Below are 18,217 nucleotides of genomic sequence, written 5' to 3' on the forward strand. Positions count from 1 at the left end.
AAAAGCAGCAACTGGGTGGCCATCCTCTGTTCGACAACTGTCTCTATGAAACCTGTTACAACCCTGATTAGGAGGGGTGTGAAGCAGGGAATAAGCAGACATCCAGCGAGTATGACTACGACCATCCCAATCATTTTTTTAAACCAACCTAGCCAAGAGAACCATCCTCCAAAGAGGCCATTCACTCTGAGAGCTCTAATTTTTCCCTTTCAGTAATTTTTCCTTCCCATGGACAGGGAGGCCTGGCGTGCTACAATTCATGGGGTCGCAAAAAGTCAGACACGACTGAGCGACTGAACTGAACTGAACTGAACTGAGTGCATAGGGAAGCTGAACTATAACATGCGGCCAGTTGGTATATAGAGTAAGTGAATCCTTGGACCCATTTCCTTTATTGGTAGAAAGATTCCATACATTCAGAACAATCATCCTGACTCTCAGATGAGGAGGGGATTTTACAACTTAACAGAACTATAAGGCAAAAATATGCTGTTTTCATATTCAAGCTGATCGCAGTAGGAGATTCCAAAAAACAAGAACTATGAAGAAGTAGGCAAAGCAGAGGGAAAGTTTTAGGATACAGGTCCACTCTTGGGGAAAAACAGAGTAAAGCCCAATTCTGAATAAGATGAATAGGGGGAGTCCCAGTCCAATTAATAACCAATATGGCCTTTTGTCCATCCTGTTGGTTCCTCAAGCTTCAGCCTCGTGTTGACTGACCAGCTTCTGATGTGGCCAGAGCAGGGCTTCGGGATGGTGGTTTCCTTCTTTGCAAGGTCAGGCACAGGGATTGCTCTGGACTGAGGGTCATTTCCCACTTCTATCAGCTATCAGACAAACTTGCAGGTTTGACTCTGGAGTAATGGATCCAAGTTGCCTATTCCTGCCACCCTGAGAGCAGTGGGAGTAGTTAAGATTACAGAATAGGGCCCTTTCCACATGGGTTTTAAAGGCTCTTTTTTCCAATCCTTTACCCATTCTTGATTCCCTGGTTGGTGGGATGTACTGTTATGCCTAAGGATATGGGTATTCTATCAACTGTCCATTCATGTATTTGAGAGATTGGGTGTCCTAATCCTTGTAGCTGCCTATGTAAGTCCAAGTTCCCCAGCTCTCTGGTGTACCCCCTTAAGTTGACTAGAGAGAGTGGTTGTCCATACAGAATTTCAAATGGTGAAAACCCTATCCCTGCCCGGGCTGAACACTTCACCTTTAAGAGGGCCACAGGTAACATGTCTACTGTAAGCTGGTCAACATGTCAACATGTAAGCTGGTCTCCTGGCAGTTTTTCTAGGGTTTGCTTGAGAGTTCATTCATGCTTTCCACTTTCCCTGAGCTCTGGGGACGGCAGGCAGTATGCAATTTCCACTGGATTTTCAAAGCCTTTGCCACCTGTTATACTGTCTCAGCTACAAATGCCAGTCCATTGTCCGACCCTGTGGTCAGAGACATTCCATACCTGAGGACAATGTCTTTCAGGAATGCCTTGGATACTTCTCTTGCTTTTTCAGTTCGGGTAGGAAAGGCTTTCCCACCCAGCCTGAAAAGGTGCAGATAAAAACTAAAAAGTATCTAAATCCTCGACTTGGGGTGATTTCAGTGAAATCTACTTCCATACCCTCAAAGGGGGGTAGTCCACAATGTTGTGTCCCTGCTGGCCTACTAGGCCTCTGGCAGGCATTACTTTGTAAACAGGTTACACACTGCTGGGAGACAGAAGAACAGAGTGTGGGGAGGCAGCAATGAGATAGTACCCACCTTGCAAAGTCTCTAAGGTGGTCTTGCCCATATGAGTCAGTTTATGTTGCTGGTGGACCAGCTTGTAGGCTAGCTGTTCTGGAACATAGACTTTGTGGTCCTGTGTGACCCACCATTCCGTCTTGGCCTTGGTTCCCCGTTCCTTTTTTATCCATTTTTCCTCCTCAGGAGAGTACCTAGGGGCAATGCGTATCTTCAGGGCTAGCAGGACTTTCGGTTTGTCTGGCAGCTGTCCCCAGGAAGCCTCCTTGGTGGCTGCATCAATGTGGCAGTTCCCTTTGGCCACCGGGTCACCTCCCTTCTGGTGGCCTTTGCAGTGGACAACTGCCACTTCTTTTGGTTCCCATACTACTTCCAGAAGTTTCAGGATTTTGGGTTTGGTTTTTAATGCCTTTTCCTTCTGCTGTAAGGAGTCCTCTTTCCTTGTGTAAGGCTCCGTGGACATGTAGAGTAACAAAAGCATACCACAAATCAGTATAGATGTTGACTCACTGGTCCTGGCTGAGTTCCAGTGCCCTGATTAATGCCCATAACTCCACTCTCTGCACTAACCGTCCTTGAGGAAGCACCTCTGCTTCTCCCACTTCAGAATCAGACACCTCATCATACCCAGCCATCCTCTTCCCATTTTCCATGAAGCTGCTACCATCAGTATATAGGACCAGGTCTGTGTTGTTGAGTGGCTTGTCAGTCAGATCTGGTCTAGTAAAAAATGCTTCATCTAGTATTTCCAAGCAGTCATGGTCCTAGGGCCCTGTTTCATCTGGTAAGAAGGTAGCTGTGTTTAGAGTCCATACAACTTCCAGTTTTACCCGTGAATTTTCACGTAGTAACCCTTGATATTGAGTCATCTGTGCATGCATGAGCCAATGGTGGCCTCAGCTATGTCCATCAGGATTACAACTGAGTGTGGGACCTTAACATTTAGGTTTTGCCCCAGTGTTAATCTGTCAACCTCCCTTACTAGCAAGGTAGTGGCTGCGAATGCTTGGAGGCAGGGTGGCCCGGCCACAACCAAATTGATCTGTTTAGACAAGTAGGCCACCAGCCTTTGCCAAGGTCCGAATTCCTGGGTCAAGATTCCCAAGGCCATTTTGTTCTTGTCATGAACAGAGACTGAACTCTCTGGTTACATTAGGAAGCTTTAGGGCTGGGACCTCGGAGATTTTTGCCTTAACTGTTTGATATGCCTCCTCTTGGCTTGGCCCCCTTTTAAGGGAAGCCTTTTCCTCCCCTTTCAGAGCCTAATATAGGCACCTAGCCAGGTCTGAAAATCCAGGAATCCATATCCTGCAGAATCCTGCTGCTCCCAGGAACTTGCGGACCTTCTGGCGAGTGGTAGGGGTAGGGATGGCACAAACTGCTTCTTTCCTTTCAGTTTTGAGCTTCGCCGGCCCCACATGATGTTGAAACCTGGATATTTGACTCTTCTTTTACAGATTTGTGCCTTTTTATTTGATACCTGGTACCCAGCTTCCATGAACAAGGAGAGGGGGCCCTTTGTTCCTTCTAAGCATCAAGCCTGTGTTGTGCTGGCCAGCAGAAGGCCATTGACATATTGCAGCAGGACACAGTGTAATTTATCCAAGTTGGCAGCCAAAGCTCCACTGAAGAGAGTAGGGGAGTTCTTGAGCCCCTGAGGAAGCCTTGTCCAAGTGAGCTGTTCCTTGTTTCCTGTGTGTGGTTTTTCCCCATTCAAAGGCAAATAGTGGTTGGCTGACAGGTGCAACTCAGAGGCAGAAGAAGACGTCTTTTAAGTCCAAGCAAGTAAACCATTCGGCTGTGGAAGGGATCAGTCCTAGCAGAGTGTACGGATTAGACACTGCCAGGTGCAGACTAGTTGTTGCCTTGTTTACAGCTCTTAAGTCCTGAACCAGATGGTAGTCATGCATCCCTATCTTCTTCACGGGTAGTAATGGGGTGTTCCAGGGTGACTGGAATTTCATCTGAAATCCGTGTTGGTGTAGTCTGTCTCAATGAGCCTGGATTCCCAATCAGGCCTCCCAGGGTGTTGGATACTGTCACAGTTTTACAGGCTGAGCTCCCAGTTTCCGATAAATCAGGATGGGAGCATAGTGTTTTGCCAGACCTAGAGGATTTTTCTTGGCCCAAACTAGTGGGTACTCAGTCTCTAATTCAGGAGGAATGGTCCTTTTTCCTGGGGGGAAGAATACAGGTGCCGTTCTTCTTCTCTCCTTACAGCGAGAATCATAATCAAGGAGGAGGGCAGTCCTGCTAGCTTTAGCTGAGTTGACCTGTCAACAGAAAAGGAAATCTGGGCCCCCATCTTAGCAAGCAGGTCTCTTCCTATCAAGGGAACAGGGCAGTTGGGCAGGTCGCCCAGTTGACATTGTCAAGGACTGCAAAACGGCCCGTGGGTCTGGACACCTGTGGCCGCAATGAAGGTAGTTTCTTTTCCCAGGAAGGGACCATTGAATGGGTGACCATTGAATGCTCAGTGCCTGTATCCACCATAAAGTCCATTGGATGGCCCCCTACTTTAATTCTGATCATGGGCTCTTGGGGGCCCAGTTGAAGACAGCCCAGTCCTCCGTACTTGGATTCTGCTCCAGCTAGCCCAGTCAGATTAGTGCTGGGTGGCTCAGGTTGATATATTGGTTTGGAGGGGCCGGCAGCTTTGGTTTTCTTTTCAGGGCAACTGGGGCACTTATTTTTCCAGTGTCCCTTTTCCTTGGAATAGGCACACTGATCTCGGCTGAGGGGAACTCTCTTTTTCGGATCTGGATCTCTTGCCTTATGGGGCGGTTCTGCCAGGGGGTGCAGGCTTTGACAGGGCACCTGCCAAGAGTGTGGCTTCTAGCTTCATCTTCTTTTCTGCTTCTCAGCATGCTGTTTGTTCACAATTGACAAAGACTTTGATGGCTATTTCTAGCAGTTCTGTGGCATTTTTACCTGCAAACCCTTCTAACTCTGTAATTTTTTTCTGATGTCTGATTGAGCCTGTCCCACAAAGACTGCATTTATCATCCACTGATTTTCAGGGGCTTCAGGAACAAAGGGGTGAAGACCCAAAAGGCCTCACACAGCCTTTCGTAGAAAGTGACTGGGCTTTCATCTGGCTTTTGCAGCACCTCAGTGATCTTAGCCATGTTAGTAGGCTTCTTAGCCCCAGCTTTTACCCCCTGTAGGAGGGCCTGTCAATACCTCTCCAGCTGGTTTCTTACCCTCTCAGTGTTGGGGTACCAGTGAGGCTCTTCCTTCAGGAAGTTCTCCTGAGCCCAGTTGTCCCTGTCTAATTGACCCCCTGGGGCATTGGCCTGGAGCCACTTTCTGACTCATTGGTGCTCTCTGTATTGAATAGGGTGAGGAGAAACTGCTGGCAGTCTACACAGGTTGGGCAGTGCGTCTGGAAGATGGATTCTAAGAGATCAACCATCACTTGGGGCTTTTCAGAGTACAAGGGGGTGTGATGTTTCCATTTAAGGAGATCAGTCGTGGAAAAAGGCTGGTATTAAAAGATGGGTCCTCCCTCTTGTAGGGCCCATCAGCAGGAAAGCGCTGCAGCCCTTAAGTCTCTCATAAGGACATTTGTAGCACTGCTGAGGTAGACTGGAGGCATCTACCCATTGGTTTTGGGGTGGCATGCCGTGGGGACACAATAGCTTCAGGAGCATCAGGAGGAAGAGGTGAAACAGAAGGCAGTGGACTGTCTGGTAAATGCAGATCTGCTGCTTTCAGCAAGGGAGCCATGAGGATTTAAGGTGGGGGCATTGGAGGCATTTCTTTAGCCTCACCCTGGAGGATAGGTGGTTCCTTCTCTGTGCAAGGTCCTTTGCTTTGGTTGAGCTACTAGGACCTTACACTGTCTCTGACCTGTGGGATAGAATTGAACCCAAAGGGGCCTTAACTGGGCAATATCTGAACATTGATTGATATATGGGAATTGGTCCAGGTGGCCAGGGTCTCCCATTATGACTATGCACTGCTCAGACTATGGGCACATCTAAGGTCCCTCCTGAGGGCCATACAACCCCAAAGGAGGGCCACTCCAGGGTACAAAGTGTGTGCAGTTTTTCAGGACTCAATTTTACACCATAATCCCCAGAGAAAAGTGAAAGTGAAGGTCACTCCATCATGTTCAACTCTCTGTGATCCTATGGACTATACTGTCTATGGAATTCTCCAGGCCAGAATACTGGAGAGAGTAGCCTTTCCCTTCTCCAGGAGATCTTCTCAACCCAGGGATCGAAGCCAGGTCTCCCATATTGCGGGTGGATTCTTTACCAGCTGAGCCACAAGGGAAGTCCAAGAATACTGGAGTGGGTGGCCTATCCCTTCTCCAGTGGATCTTCCCTACCCAGAAATTGAACAGGGGTCTCCTGCATTGCAGGTGGATTCTTTACCACCTGAGCTACGAGGGAAGCCCCAACAATCCTTTCTTAAAATTCTTCACCATATACTCTAAGACAGTGGGTTTAGAAGTCAGGTTGCCCATTATGTGAAAGTTCCCACCCTGAGGCAGTGTTGCACAAGAAAACAAAGGGAGACACTCACTTTCGCCCACCTGGCTGCTCCCCTCACGGAGATTTAGGCACCTCTTAGCACTGGCAGGTCAGTATAAACACCAGACCCGGACCAGCCTCACAGGGAGGGATTAAATCCCCCAGAGGCTGGCACTGTCCTGAGCCATATGAGATCTCCATGGAAACACAGGTTAGGATCCACTCAGGCTCCGTAGTTGGAAGATGGTGGAGAGCTGGCTCTCAGCTCAGTCACTCTCCCACACACACCAGAATTGACAGACCACCCAAGGGAACAAACCCTATTCTGAGTGACTCTCCTGTCACTGGGAGGTGATCAGGCCCCCCTTCCACCATACGGTGAGTGCTGATTCTGTCAGATATCCCCGGGACACTCACTCGTCTGACGTGCTGTCCTGGAACCCGCTTCTGCTCTCCTGAGTCAGTTCAGGAAGTGGCATGGGCTGAGGCTGGCACATTTCAAGTGAGTTGGGATCTGGCAAATGGCCTGGGCAGCATCTATTCATCTGTCGCCAGGCAGCAGCCCCAGCTTTCTCCGGTTCCCCGACAACGGTAGTGCAAGGGGCAACTCAGTTGTTGGCTTCCCGGCCAATGCACCAGAAAGTGTTATAGAAACTGTGGCGATGGAAGAGACAAGCGGCACTCAAAGATGCAGAGCAGCAAGGTTTATTCAGCACTGGTGCAGGCTCAGTGGAGTCACCTCCAGAAGCTGAGTGCCCTGGCTTTGTTCTGAGTATCTTTTATACAGGGTAAATTTCCCTCTCAAATAGCTCAGATCCCTCTCCTCCCCAGGTAGTCCAAGTTCCCATGGAGGTAAAGGGCAGGCAAGATCACAGAAGTGGAAGCAGTGGTTGATGAGCAGCAGCTGTTAACACAAACTAACAGAAGGGAAAGCAAAAGGTTATTACTATAATTGTGGACTTTGATCTCGCTCCCATTTCAAGATCATGGCATCAAGTCCCATCACTTCATGGCAAATAGATGGGGAAACAATGGGAACAGTCACAGACTTTATTTTGTTGGGCTCCAAAATCACTGCAGATGGTAACTGCAACCATGAAATTAAAGACGCTTGCTCCTTGGAAGAAAAACTACAACAAACCTAGACAACATTTTAAAAAGCAGAGATATTACTTTGCTAACAAAGGTTTGTATAGTCAGACTATAATTTTTCCAGTAGTCATGTATAGATGTGAGAGTTGGACCATGAAAAAGACTGAGTGTGGAAGAACTGATGCTTTGAACTGTGATGTTTGAGAAGACTCTTGAGAGTCCCTTGGACTGCAAAGAAATCAAACCAGTCAATCTTAAAGGAAATCAGTCCTGAATATTCAATGGAAGGATTGATGCTGAAGCTGAAATTCCAATACTTTGGCCACCTGATACGAAGAACTGACTCATTGGAAAAGACCCTGATGCTGGGAAAGATTGAAGGCGAGAGAAGAGGGGATGACAGAGGATGAGGTGGTTAGATGGCATCACTGACTTGATGGACATGAATTTGAGCAAGCTCTGGGAGTTGGTGATGGACAAGGAAGCCTGGCGTGCTGCAGTCCATGGGGTCATAAAGAGTCAGACACGACTGAGCGACTGAACTGAACTGATTGTGTAACATGACAGTTTGTGTTCTGCTTTTTAGAACATAATTTCACATTAAAATTCTCTAATACTCTATAGTCCATGTTCTTGTCCTTTCCAAAGTGACATGGTATTTCTAATTGTTATATAATGTTCCTTTTAATAGCCATATGGTAATATGCTGTAATTAACATAGTCATTTTCTTTTCTTTTTTTTTTTTTTTTTTTTTTGAGTCTTCAGTTAAATAGCCTTATTTAGATATCTTTAATATAGTTTTCCATTTTGGAGCACATATTTTTAATCATCCAAATAGATGAAGAAAAATCATTGAGCATCCATTTATGATATAGACTCAACAAAGTGGGTAAGAGGGAAATGACCTCAACATAATAAAATCCACATATTGCAAGCCTACACGTCATATCATCATCACAAGTGAAAAGCTGAATGTTTTTCTTTTAATGTCAGGAACAAGACAAGGATACCCACTTTGCCACTCTTATTCAGCACAATACTGGAAATGCTACCTACAGCAATTAGGCAAGAAAAAGAAATTTAAAAGCATCCAAATCATGAAAGAAAACGTAAATTTGTCACTATTTGCAGACAACATGGTTATATATATAAAACACTAAAGACATCTCAAAAAACTACTAGTACTGATAAACAAATTTAGTTAAGTTTTAAGATACAAAATCAATGTATAAAATTCTTTTCTGGAACTTTACTGGTGGTCCCGTGACTACGATCCACACTCCCAATGCAAGGAGCCTGGATTTGATCCCTGGTTGGGGAACTAGAGCCCACATGCTGCAATTAAGAATTTGCATGCAGCAATGAAGACCTGGCACAGTCAAATAAATAATTTTTTTAAATCTGTTCTGTTTCTATATACTAATAACAGACTATCAGAAAGGGGAATGTAGAAAAAAGACAATTACATCAAAAAGAATAAAATACTTTTGGAATACATTTAACAAAGAAGTTAGAACACCTGTACAATGAAAAGTATGAGACATGATTAAAACAGATTGAAGAACACACAAATAAATGAAAGATATTTCATGCTCATGGATTGGAAGAATTAATACCATTAAAATGACCATATTAACGAAAGCAATCTACAGGTTAACTGCAATTTTATCAAAACTCCAGTGACACTTTTAACAGCAACAAAACAATCCTAAAAATTGTATGGAACCACAAAAGATCGCAAATATCCAAAGAGTCTTGAGAAAGAACAAAGCTGGAGACATCAAGCTTCCTGATTTCAAACAATACTACAAAAATATAGTCATCAAATCAGGATGGTATTGTCATAGAAATGGACACATAAATCAATGGAACAGAATAGGGAGCCCATAAATAAGCCCACGTTTATATGTCCAACTAATTATTTATGACAAAGGAGCCAACAATAAACTAAGAAGAAAGCACAATCTCTTCAATAAATCGTGTTGGAGGCAGCCAGGTGGTAGTGCACACGGAGTGCGCCCCTCACAATTTTTGGAGGCTTTGTCAACTAGACAAAGCCAATAAAAAAAAAAAAAAATCGTGTTGGAAAAACTGGACAGCCACATGCAAAAGAATGAAAAAACCACTATTTTACATCATATACTAAAATCAACTCAAAATCATTTAAGACATGAACATAAGACCTGAAACCATAAAACTCCAGAAGATAGAAGAGGCAGCAAGTTCCTTGACATTAGTCTTGGCTATAATTTCTCTATTTGAGTCCAAAAGCAAAGGCAACAAAATAAAAAATAAGTGTATCTATGTCAAACTAAAAAACTTTTGCATAGTAAAGTGAAAAGGAACCTACCAAATGAAAATATTTGCAAAATGTATTTCTGACAAAGTTAATATCCAAAATATATGAAGAATTCCTATAACTCATTAGCAAAAAAAAGCAATTAAAAATGGACAGAGGATCTAAAGAGACATTTTTTCATAAAGACATACAGATGGCCAACACGTACATGAAAATATGCTCAACATCACGTCATCAGGGAAATGCAAACCAAAACCACAATGACATAACTTTACATCTGTTGCTCCTGCTGCTAAGTCGCTTCATTCGTGTCCGACTCTGTGTAACGCTATAGACGGCAACCCATCAGGCTCCCCTGTCCATGGGATTTTCCAGGCAAGAGTACTGAAGTGGGGTGCCATTGCCTTCTCCATTACATCTGTTAGAATGGCTATTATTAAAAATACAAGAAATAACAAGTATTGCCAGAGATGTGGAGAAAAAGGAACCTTCAGGAAATGTAAATTGCTGTAGCCACTATGGAAAATAGTATGGAGGATCCTCATAAAATAAAAATAGAACAACCATATCACTCAGCCATTCCAATTCTCATATATGTCTGAAGGAAATGAAAACACTAACTCAGAAAGATGCACACCCCCACATCAACGTTTGTTGTGGCATTATTTACAATAGCCAAGACATAGATGAAAAACCTACATATTCTTTGATGGATGATTAGATAAGGAAAACGTGGAGTTGATCTTCCTACCAACTTGGATAATTCATCTTGGAATTATCATATGAATGCAAAATTTCTGTCCTATTTAAGCTTTTTTTATGTCTCATGTCTCAATTGCTTAGTCATGTCTGACTCTTTGTGACCCCATGGACTATAGCGCACCAGGCTCCTCTGCCCATAGAATTTTCCAGGCAAGAATGCTGGAGTGGTGTGCCATTTCCTACTCCAGGGGATCTTCCTGAGCCAGGCATCAAACCCATGTCTCTCGTGTCTCCTGCATTAGCAGGCAGATTCTTTACCACTAGTGCCACCTGGGAAGCCTTTAAAATTCTTCACAGCCTCTTTTACAAAGCAAGTTAGCCTTTACCCTAATTTACTGTCTGGTCCTCTGACCAGCAGCATCACCAGCATCACCTGGGAATGTGTTCAAAGTGCAAATAAATGAATGAAGTAGTATATTGTACAGTGAAATATTATTCAGACATAAAAAAGGAAACAAATCTGACCATTTGTGATAGCATGGATGGACCTCAAGGGCATTATACTAAGCAAAATAAATGAGATAAAGACAAATGCTACATAGTCTCACTTTTATGTGGAATCCTAAAAAAATAAAACAACTTAAGCCACTCATAAATACAGAAAACATATTGGTAGTTCTCAGAGACAGGGGATGGGGACTAGGCTGAACAGATGAAAGGGGTCAAAGGTACAAACTTCCAGTTATAACCTGAACAAGTCATGGGATTGTAATGTATAACATGATGACTACAGTTACTGTACTGTAAATTTGAAGGTTGCTAAGAGAGTAAACCTTTAAGTTCTAACAGTAAGAAAAAGATTATAACTGTATGGTGCTGGATGTTAACTCTAGTTAACTCTAGTTTTTTTCTTCATCATTTCACACTATATACAAATGTCAAATCACATTGTACACTTGAAATTACTATGTTATATGTCAATATCTCAATAAAAAAGAATATATTCTTCAATAGGATCAATGATTCAAGTGTTTTAAATGGTTTTATAGTTTCATTTTTTACATATTATCAAATAATTTCCCACAAGACCTGAACTGATTGTTATTAATATTTAAATTTCTTCAGGACAAAAGTTACATATTCCAGATCTTATGTTTTCCTTAGCATCTACACAGTACCTAATATGGTTCACATATGTAGTAATTGACTGATTGCAATGCAAATACATTGAAATATAGCAAATATTTAAATGTTTTTATTACCAATATAACCCAATCCATTGTAGAAAATTAATATATTTAAGCAAAAATGAAAATAAAAAGAAATTTAAGACAGCTAATCCTGCCACTGAGGTGTAACTATTGATACTTTCCTGTAACTATTCTTTTACAAGAGACAGTGTTAATTCTTTTGAGTAATTCACAAATAGGCTGAATTTGAGATGTTAACTTGCAACATCTTATGCTTTCTTACCAAAGTTCAGTTCTGTCATGTCTTTGGCTTGTTTGTAGGTCATTACCCTCCTACCAGAGGAGAGGTTTTTATTGATGGATATGACATCACAAAGAATATAACTGAAATTCGAGAAAATCTGGGCTTTTGCCCACAGGGCGACTTATTGTTTAATGACTTGACACTATCAGAACACCTTTTCTTCTACTCTATGGTGAGTCAAATTTTTAAAAATTATACAGTAAATTTACCTTTTTAAATATACAGATCTGTGAATTTTAACTCACTTAACCATCAGCACAATCACGATACAAGACGTTTCATCACCCCAAAACACTCCCTCACACTCTTCCTTTGTAGTCATCCCTCTCACACTCCCCCCGCCCCCCGCCTGCCGATAACTACTGGGAAAATCTACTGGTCTATTCTTTATCACTGTTGTTTTGTCACGTTGAGAATATTATATAAATGGAATCAAATAGTATGTAACCTTTAGAGATTATCTACTTACACAGAGCATAGTGCCTTTGGGATCTTTTCTATGCTGTTGCGTGATCAGCAGTGTGTTTCTTTTAATTCCTTAGTAATATTTCATGTTTGGAGGTAACACAGTATACCAACTGAAGGACACTGGGTTGTTTCCAAGCATAATGAATATAAATAAATGTGTTCTGAGTTTCATGTACAAACGCAGCTTTTATTCCTCTCAGAATAGGATTACTGCATCATATTTTAAGTGTTTAACTTTATAAGAAACTGCTAAACTGCTCTCCAGAGTGCCATTTTGCCCTCCAACCAGCAAAGAGAATTTCAGTTGCTCCACATAATTGCCAGAATTTGATATTAATACTTTTTAAAAATTAACCACTCTAATAGACATGTAGTTTAATTGTGGTTTCAATTGTCATTTCGTGGATAGCTAATGATGCTGATCATTTTCCTGTGCTTAGTTGCATTTTTACAGTCTTTTTGATAACATATTTGTTCAGACCTTCTACCCTCTTTTAAAAATATGAGTTGTTTCCTTATTATTGAATTGTTGAGAATTCTTTATATATTCTGGATAAATGTCTTTGATGGATATTCTTTGCAAATGTTTTTCCCAAACTGTAACTAGTCATTTCATTTTCTTGACAATGTCTTTGGCAGAAAATAAGATTTTAAATATTAAAATCAAATTTATCATGTTTTTCTTAATGTTCCTGCCCTTGCTGTCTTTTCTGGAACTCTGTGCCTCACCCCAAAACATGATTTTATTTTATATTTTCTTCTAAACTTTTGTAATTTTACATATTACACATATCTATGATCCATTTTGAGTTACTCTTTGTATAAGATGTAAAGTTTAGATCTGTATTATTTTTTGCATGTAGATGACTAATTGTTCTAACAGCATTTTTTGAAAATACTACTCTTTCATCTTTCAATTGCCTTTTGTGCATTGGTCAAAAGTCAAGTGGTCATACTTCTGTTGGCTTATATCTGAACTCTTTTCTGTCCCATTGACTTATGTGTATATCTCTTTACAAAAAGTCTCAATATAGATAGTGCTATTCATCCAACTATATTCTTCTCCAAAAGCATTTTATCTATTAAACTGTTTGGCCTTTCCTGAAAATCTTTTGTATTATATTTTATATATCTACAAAAATTTGCTGTGATTCTTATCAATATTACATTAAATCTACATATCACTTTGGAGAGAATTAACATTGTTATTATGCTGAGATTTCAAATACTTAAACACAGTATCTCTTTTCATTAAATTAGATCTTTGATTTTTCCTGCTGCTGCTGCTAAGTCACTTCAGTCGTGTCCGACTCTGTGCAACCCCATAGGCGACAGCCCACGAGGCTCCTCCATCCCTAGGATTCTCCAAGCAAGAACACTGGAGTGGGTTGCCATTTCCTTCTCCAGTGCATGAAAGTGAAAAGTGAAAGTGAAGACGCTCAGTCATATCTGACTCTTAGTGACCCCATGGACTGCAGCCTACCAGGCTCCTCTGTCCATGGGATTTTCCAGGCAGGAGTACTGAAGTGGGTTGCCATTGCCCTCTCCATTGATTTTTCCTAGCGTAGTATAATTGCTTTACAATATTACCTTAGTTTCTGCTATACAATGAAGTGAATCAGCTCTATGTATACATATCCCTTCCCTCTGAGCCTCCCTTCCACCTCCCTGTCCCATCCTTCTAGGTCATCACAGAGCACCAAGCTAAGCTGCATGTGCAATACAGCAGCTTCCCTCTAGCTATCTGTTTTATGCATAATAGTGTATATATGTTATCACCATTTTTAGGTTTCATTATACAGATCCCATTGGAGAAGGAAATGGCAACCCACTCTAGTATTCTCGCCTGGAAAATCTCATGGACAGAGTAGCCTGCTGGGCTACAGTCCACGGGTCTGCAAATAGTAGAACACAACATAGTGACTGAGCACATACAGATCCAGTACCTATTTAAATGTGTGTGTGTGTATTTCATTTCATGATTTGGAACTTTAAGGAATTTTTATTTCTAGTTGTTTATTAATTGCACATAGAAAAATGATTGATATTTGTGTGTTGACCTATTATCCTCTGACCCTGCTAAGCTCACTTGTTAGGTTTAGGAGTGTTTTGTAGATTCCTTGGTTTTATACATAGACAATCAGGTCATCAGAGAATATGGACGGTTTCTTTTATGAGTGCCAATCTATGCCCTTTATTTCTTTTTCTTAACATGTTTCACTGGTTAGGGACAGTATGATAATGAATGTGATTATTGAGAATGGACATTCTTGACTTGTTCCTGATCTCATAGGGAAAGAATTTGGTCTTTCTTCATTAAAATTTTTTTTACGTATATAATCTTTATCACCTTGAAGAAATTGTTTCTATTTTGATTTTGCAGAGAGTTTTTATTGTTTGATCAGAGTCTCTTCCTGCATCTATTAATGAGTATGTGGTTTTTCTTCTTTTAGACTATTTTTACACATGGTGGATTGATTGATTTTCAAATATTGAGCCAGCCTTACATTCATAGGATAAATTTCACTTGGTGGTGGATTTTTTAAATATATAATTCAATTGGATTGATAATATTTTGTTCAGAACTAAGTTTGTGAGGGATGTTCACCTATAGTACCCTCTTTTTGATTTGCCTTTGTCTGTTTTGGTATCAGAGTAGTACTGGCTTCATAAAATGAGTTGAGAAGTGTTCCTTCCCCTACTATTATATGGAAGAAATTATGTAGAATTTTTTATTTTTATTTAATTAAATAATTAATTTTAATTTATTTATTCTTTAAATGTTAGGTAAAGTTTAGTAGTAAAATCATCTGAACCTGAAGATTTACTTTTTGATTTTTTTTATATAAATTTATTTATTTTAATTGGAGGCTAATTACTTTACAATATTGTATTGGTTTTGCCATATATTGACATGAATCCGCTATGGGTGTACATGTGTTCCCCAACCTGAACCCCCCTCCCCATACCATCCCTCTGGGTCATCCCAGTGCACCAGCCCCAAGCATCCTGTATCCTGCATCAAACCTGGACTGGCAATTCGTTTCTTATATGATATTATACATGTTTCAATGCCATTCTCCCAAATCATCCCACCCTCACCCTCTCCCACAGAGTCAAAAACACTGTTCTATACATCTGTGTCTCTTTTGCTGTCTCGTATACAGGGTTATTGTTACCATCTTTCTAAATTCCATATATATGCATTACTGTACTGTATTGGTGTTTTTCTTTCTGGCTTACTTCACTCTGTATAATAGGCTCCAGTTTCATCCACCTCATTAGAACTGATTCAAATGTTTTCTTTTTAATGGCTGAGTAATACTCCATTGTGTATATGTACCACAGCTTGCTTATCCATTCGTCTACTGATGGACATCTAGGTTGCTTCCATGGCTTGGCTATTATAAACAGGGCTGCGATGAACATTGGGGTACACGTGTCTCTTTCAATTCTGGTTTCCTCAGTGTGTATGCCCAGCAGTGGGATTGCTGGGTCATAAGGCAGTTCTATTCCCAGTTTTTTAAGGAATCTCCACACTGTTCTCCATAGTGGCTGTACTAGTTTGCATTCCCACCAACAGTGTAAGAGGGTTCCCTTTTCTCCACACCCTCTCCAGCATTTATTACTTGTAGACTTTTGGATAGCAGCCATTCTGACCAGCATGAAATGGTACCTCATAGTGGTTTTGATTTGCATTTCTCTGATAATGAGTGATGTTGAGCATCTTTTCATGTGTTTGTTAGCCAACTGTATGTCTTCTTTGCAGAAATGTCTGTTTAGTCCTTTGGCCCATTTTTTGATTGGGTCATTTATTTTTCTGGAATTGAGCTGCAGGAGTTGTTTGTATATTTTTGAGATTAGTTGTTTGTCAGTTGCTTCATTTGCTATTATTTTCTCCCATTCTGAAGGTTGTACTTTCACCTTGCTTATAGTTTCCTTTGTTGTGCAGAAGCTTTTAAGTTTAATTAGGTCCCATTTGTTTATTTTTGCTTTTATTTCCAATATTCTGGGATGTGGGTCATAGAGGAACCTGCCGTGATTTATGTCGGAGGGTGTTTTGCCTATGTTCTCCTCTATCAAACTATAGATGCAATTATATTTAAGAACTAATCAGTGATCCAACACTAACACTTTCGGGTCTATATCCAAAGGATACAAAATCAGGATGTTGAAGAGATACCTGCACTCTTATTCATGATAACCAAGATAGAAACAACCGAAATGTCCATCAGCAGATAAACAGATAGAGAAAATGTAATGTATCTACATGTGATGGTTGTTTAGTCACTAAGTCATGTCCAACTCTTGCGATCCCATAGACTATAGCCCGCGAAGCTCCTCTGTTCATGGGATTCTCCAGGCAAGAATACTGGAGTGGGTAGCCATTTCCTTATCCAGAGGATCTTTCAACCCAGGAATTGAACCCGGGTCTTCTGCATTGCAGGCATATTCTTTATCGACTGAGCTATGAGGGAAGACAGCCTTGTAAAAAAAGAAGAAAGTCCTGACATTTGTGACAACATGAATTAACCTAAAGGACATCATGCTAAGTAAAATAAACTAGATACAGGATGACAAATACTGCATGGTCTCACTTATACATGGGATCTAAAGTAGTCAAACTCATAGGAGCAGAGAATAGAATGGTAATTACCAGGAGCTGGGGATGGAGGGGCAGTGCAGAGATGTTAGTCAATTGATTGAACAAAGTATTAGCTAAGGACAAAGAATAATTTCTGGAGATCTAATGCACAGCAATGAGACTATAGTTAACAATACTGTGTTGTATACTGAAATTTTCTAAGAGGTTTGATCTTAACTGTTTCTCACTACAGGGAGAAGAAAGGAAGAAAATGGAAATTATGTGAGGTGATGGATGTGTTAATTATTAGCTTGATTGTGGTGATAATTTCTACATAATATACATGTAAAATTATACACCTTAAATGCTTACAGATTTAACTTATCAATTGTATCTCTATAAAACTGGGGAAAAATAAATTTAATCTACTTAATATTTACAGGAATATTCAGAGGTTATCTATTTCAAATTAGGCAAGCTATGGTACTTTGTGATTTTTGAGAAATTGTTGTATTTCTTCTAAATTGAAATCTTATGAACGTTTGCAGAATTCCCTTATTACCCTTTTAATGTCTCTCTTCTTCCTGATATTAACAGGTTGTAATTCTCTTTTAGTCTGTAATTCTAATTAAAATTTTATTCCTTTTTAACTTTTCAAAGAATCTGCTTTTATTTTATTCTTCTCTCTTACATTTTGCTTTTTATTTCATTTATTTTTTTTTAAACAAAAAAGTAATTTACGGTGACAATATGGTGTAGCTCAGAAAATCCAAGAGAAACTGGGAAAGTAGATTTAAAACTGATGAGTCAGCTAAAAGGAGCCTTGAAGTGTGAAAAAGTGAAAGTGTTAGTCACTCAGTCATGTCTGACTCTTTGCAACCCCATGGACTTTAGCCCACCAGGCTCCGCTGTCCATGGAATTCTCCAGGCAAGAATACTGGAGTAGGTTGCCATTTCCTCCTCCAGGGGATCTTCTAGAGGAATCAAGCCTGGGTTTCCTGCACTGCTGGATAATTCTTTACCATCTGAGCCACCAGAGAAGCCCCTAGAGGGAGACTTAGAAGCAGGAATTTCACATCAGCAGGAATTTCACATCAGATGTGCCTAATTGCTAGAAAACTTTGTTTCTTTTATATTGAAATATTTAGCTTAACATTCAAAGTTCTGTAGAAAGTCTGAATTGGATGAGCTTGGTTCTGTCTGCTCTTTCACGATACAAGAGAGGAAAGAGGAAGGATATGGGGCCAAGATCCTTCAGGGGCCCATTGACTTCCTCAATTGAAGAGTTACCACCCGGTTGAGTAAACTAGATTATGACTACAAAAAGCTCTTATGAAGAGAAGGTTCTCAGACTC

General features: G+C 40.8%; 1 protein-coding gene across 1 annotated transcript in view; it reads left to right on the forward strand.

The window, feature by feature from the left end:
* Positions 1-18,217, forward strand: part of ABCA16 (ATP binding cassette subfamily A member 16) — a 214,316-nt gene that overhangs the window by 98,647 nt on the left and 97,452 nt on the right. The window contains exon 13 of the mRNA XM_059881562.1: positions 11,827-11,981. Within this exon, the coding sequence (XP_059737545.1) occupies positions 11,827-11,981 (155 nt within the window). The remainder of the gene's footprint in view (positions 1-11,826; positions 11,982-18,217) is intronic.

This window comes from Bos taurus, chromosome 25 (genome assembly GCF_002263795.3).
Source record: "Bos taurus isolate L1 Dominette 01449 registration number 42190680 breed Hereford chromosome 25, ARS-UCD2.0, whole genome shotgun sequence".
In the NCBI taxonomy this organism is placed as follows: domain Eukaryota; kingdom Metazoa; phylum Chordata; class Mammalia; order Artiodactyla; family Bovidae; genus Bos; species Bos taurus.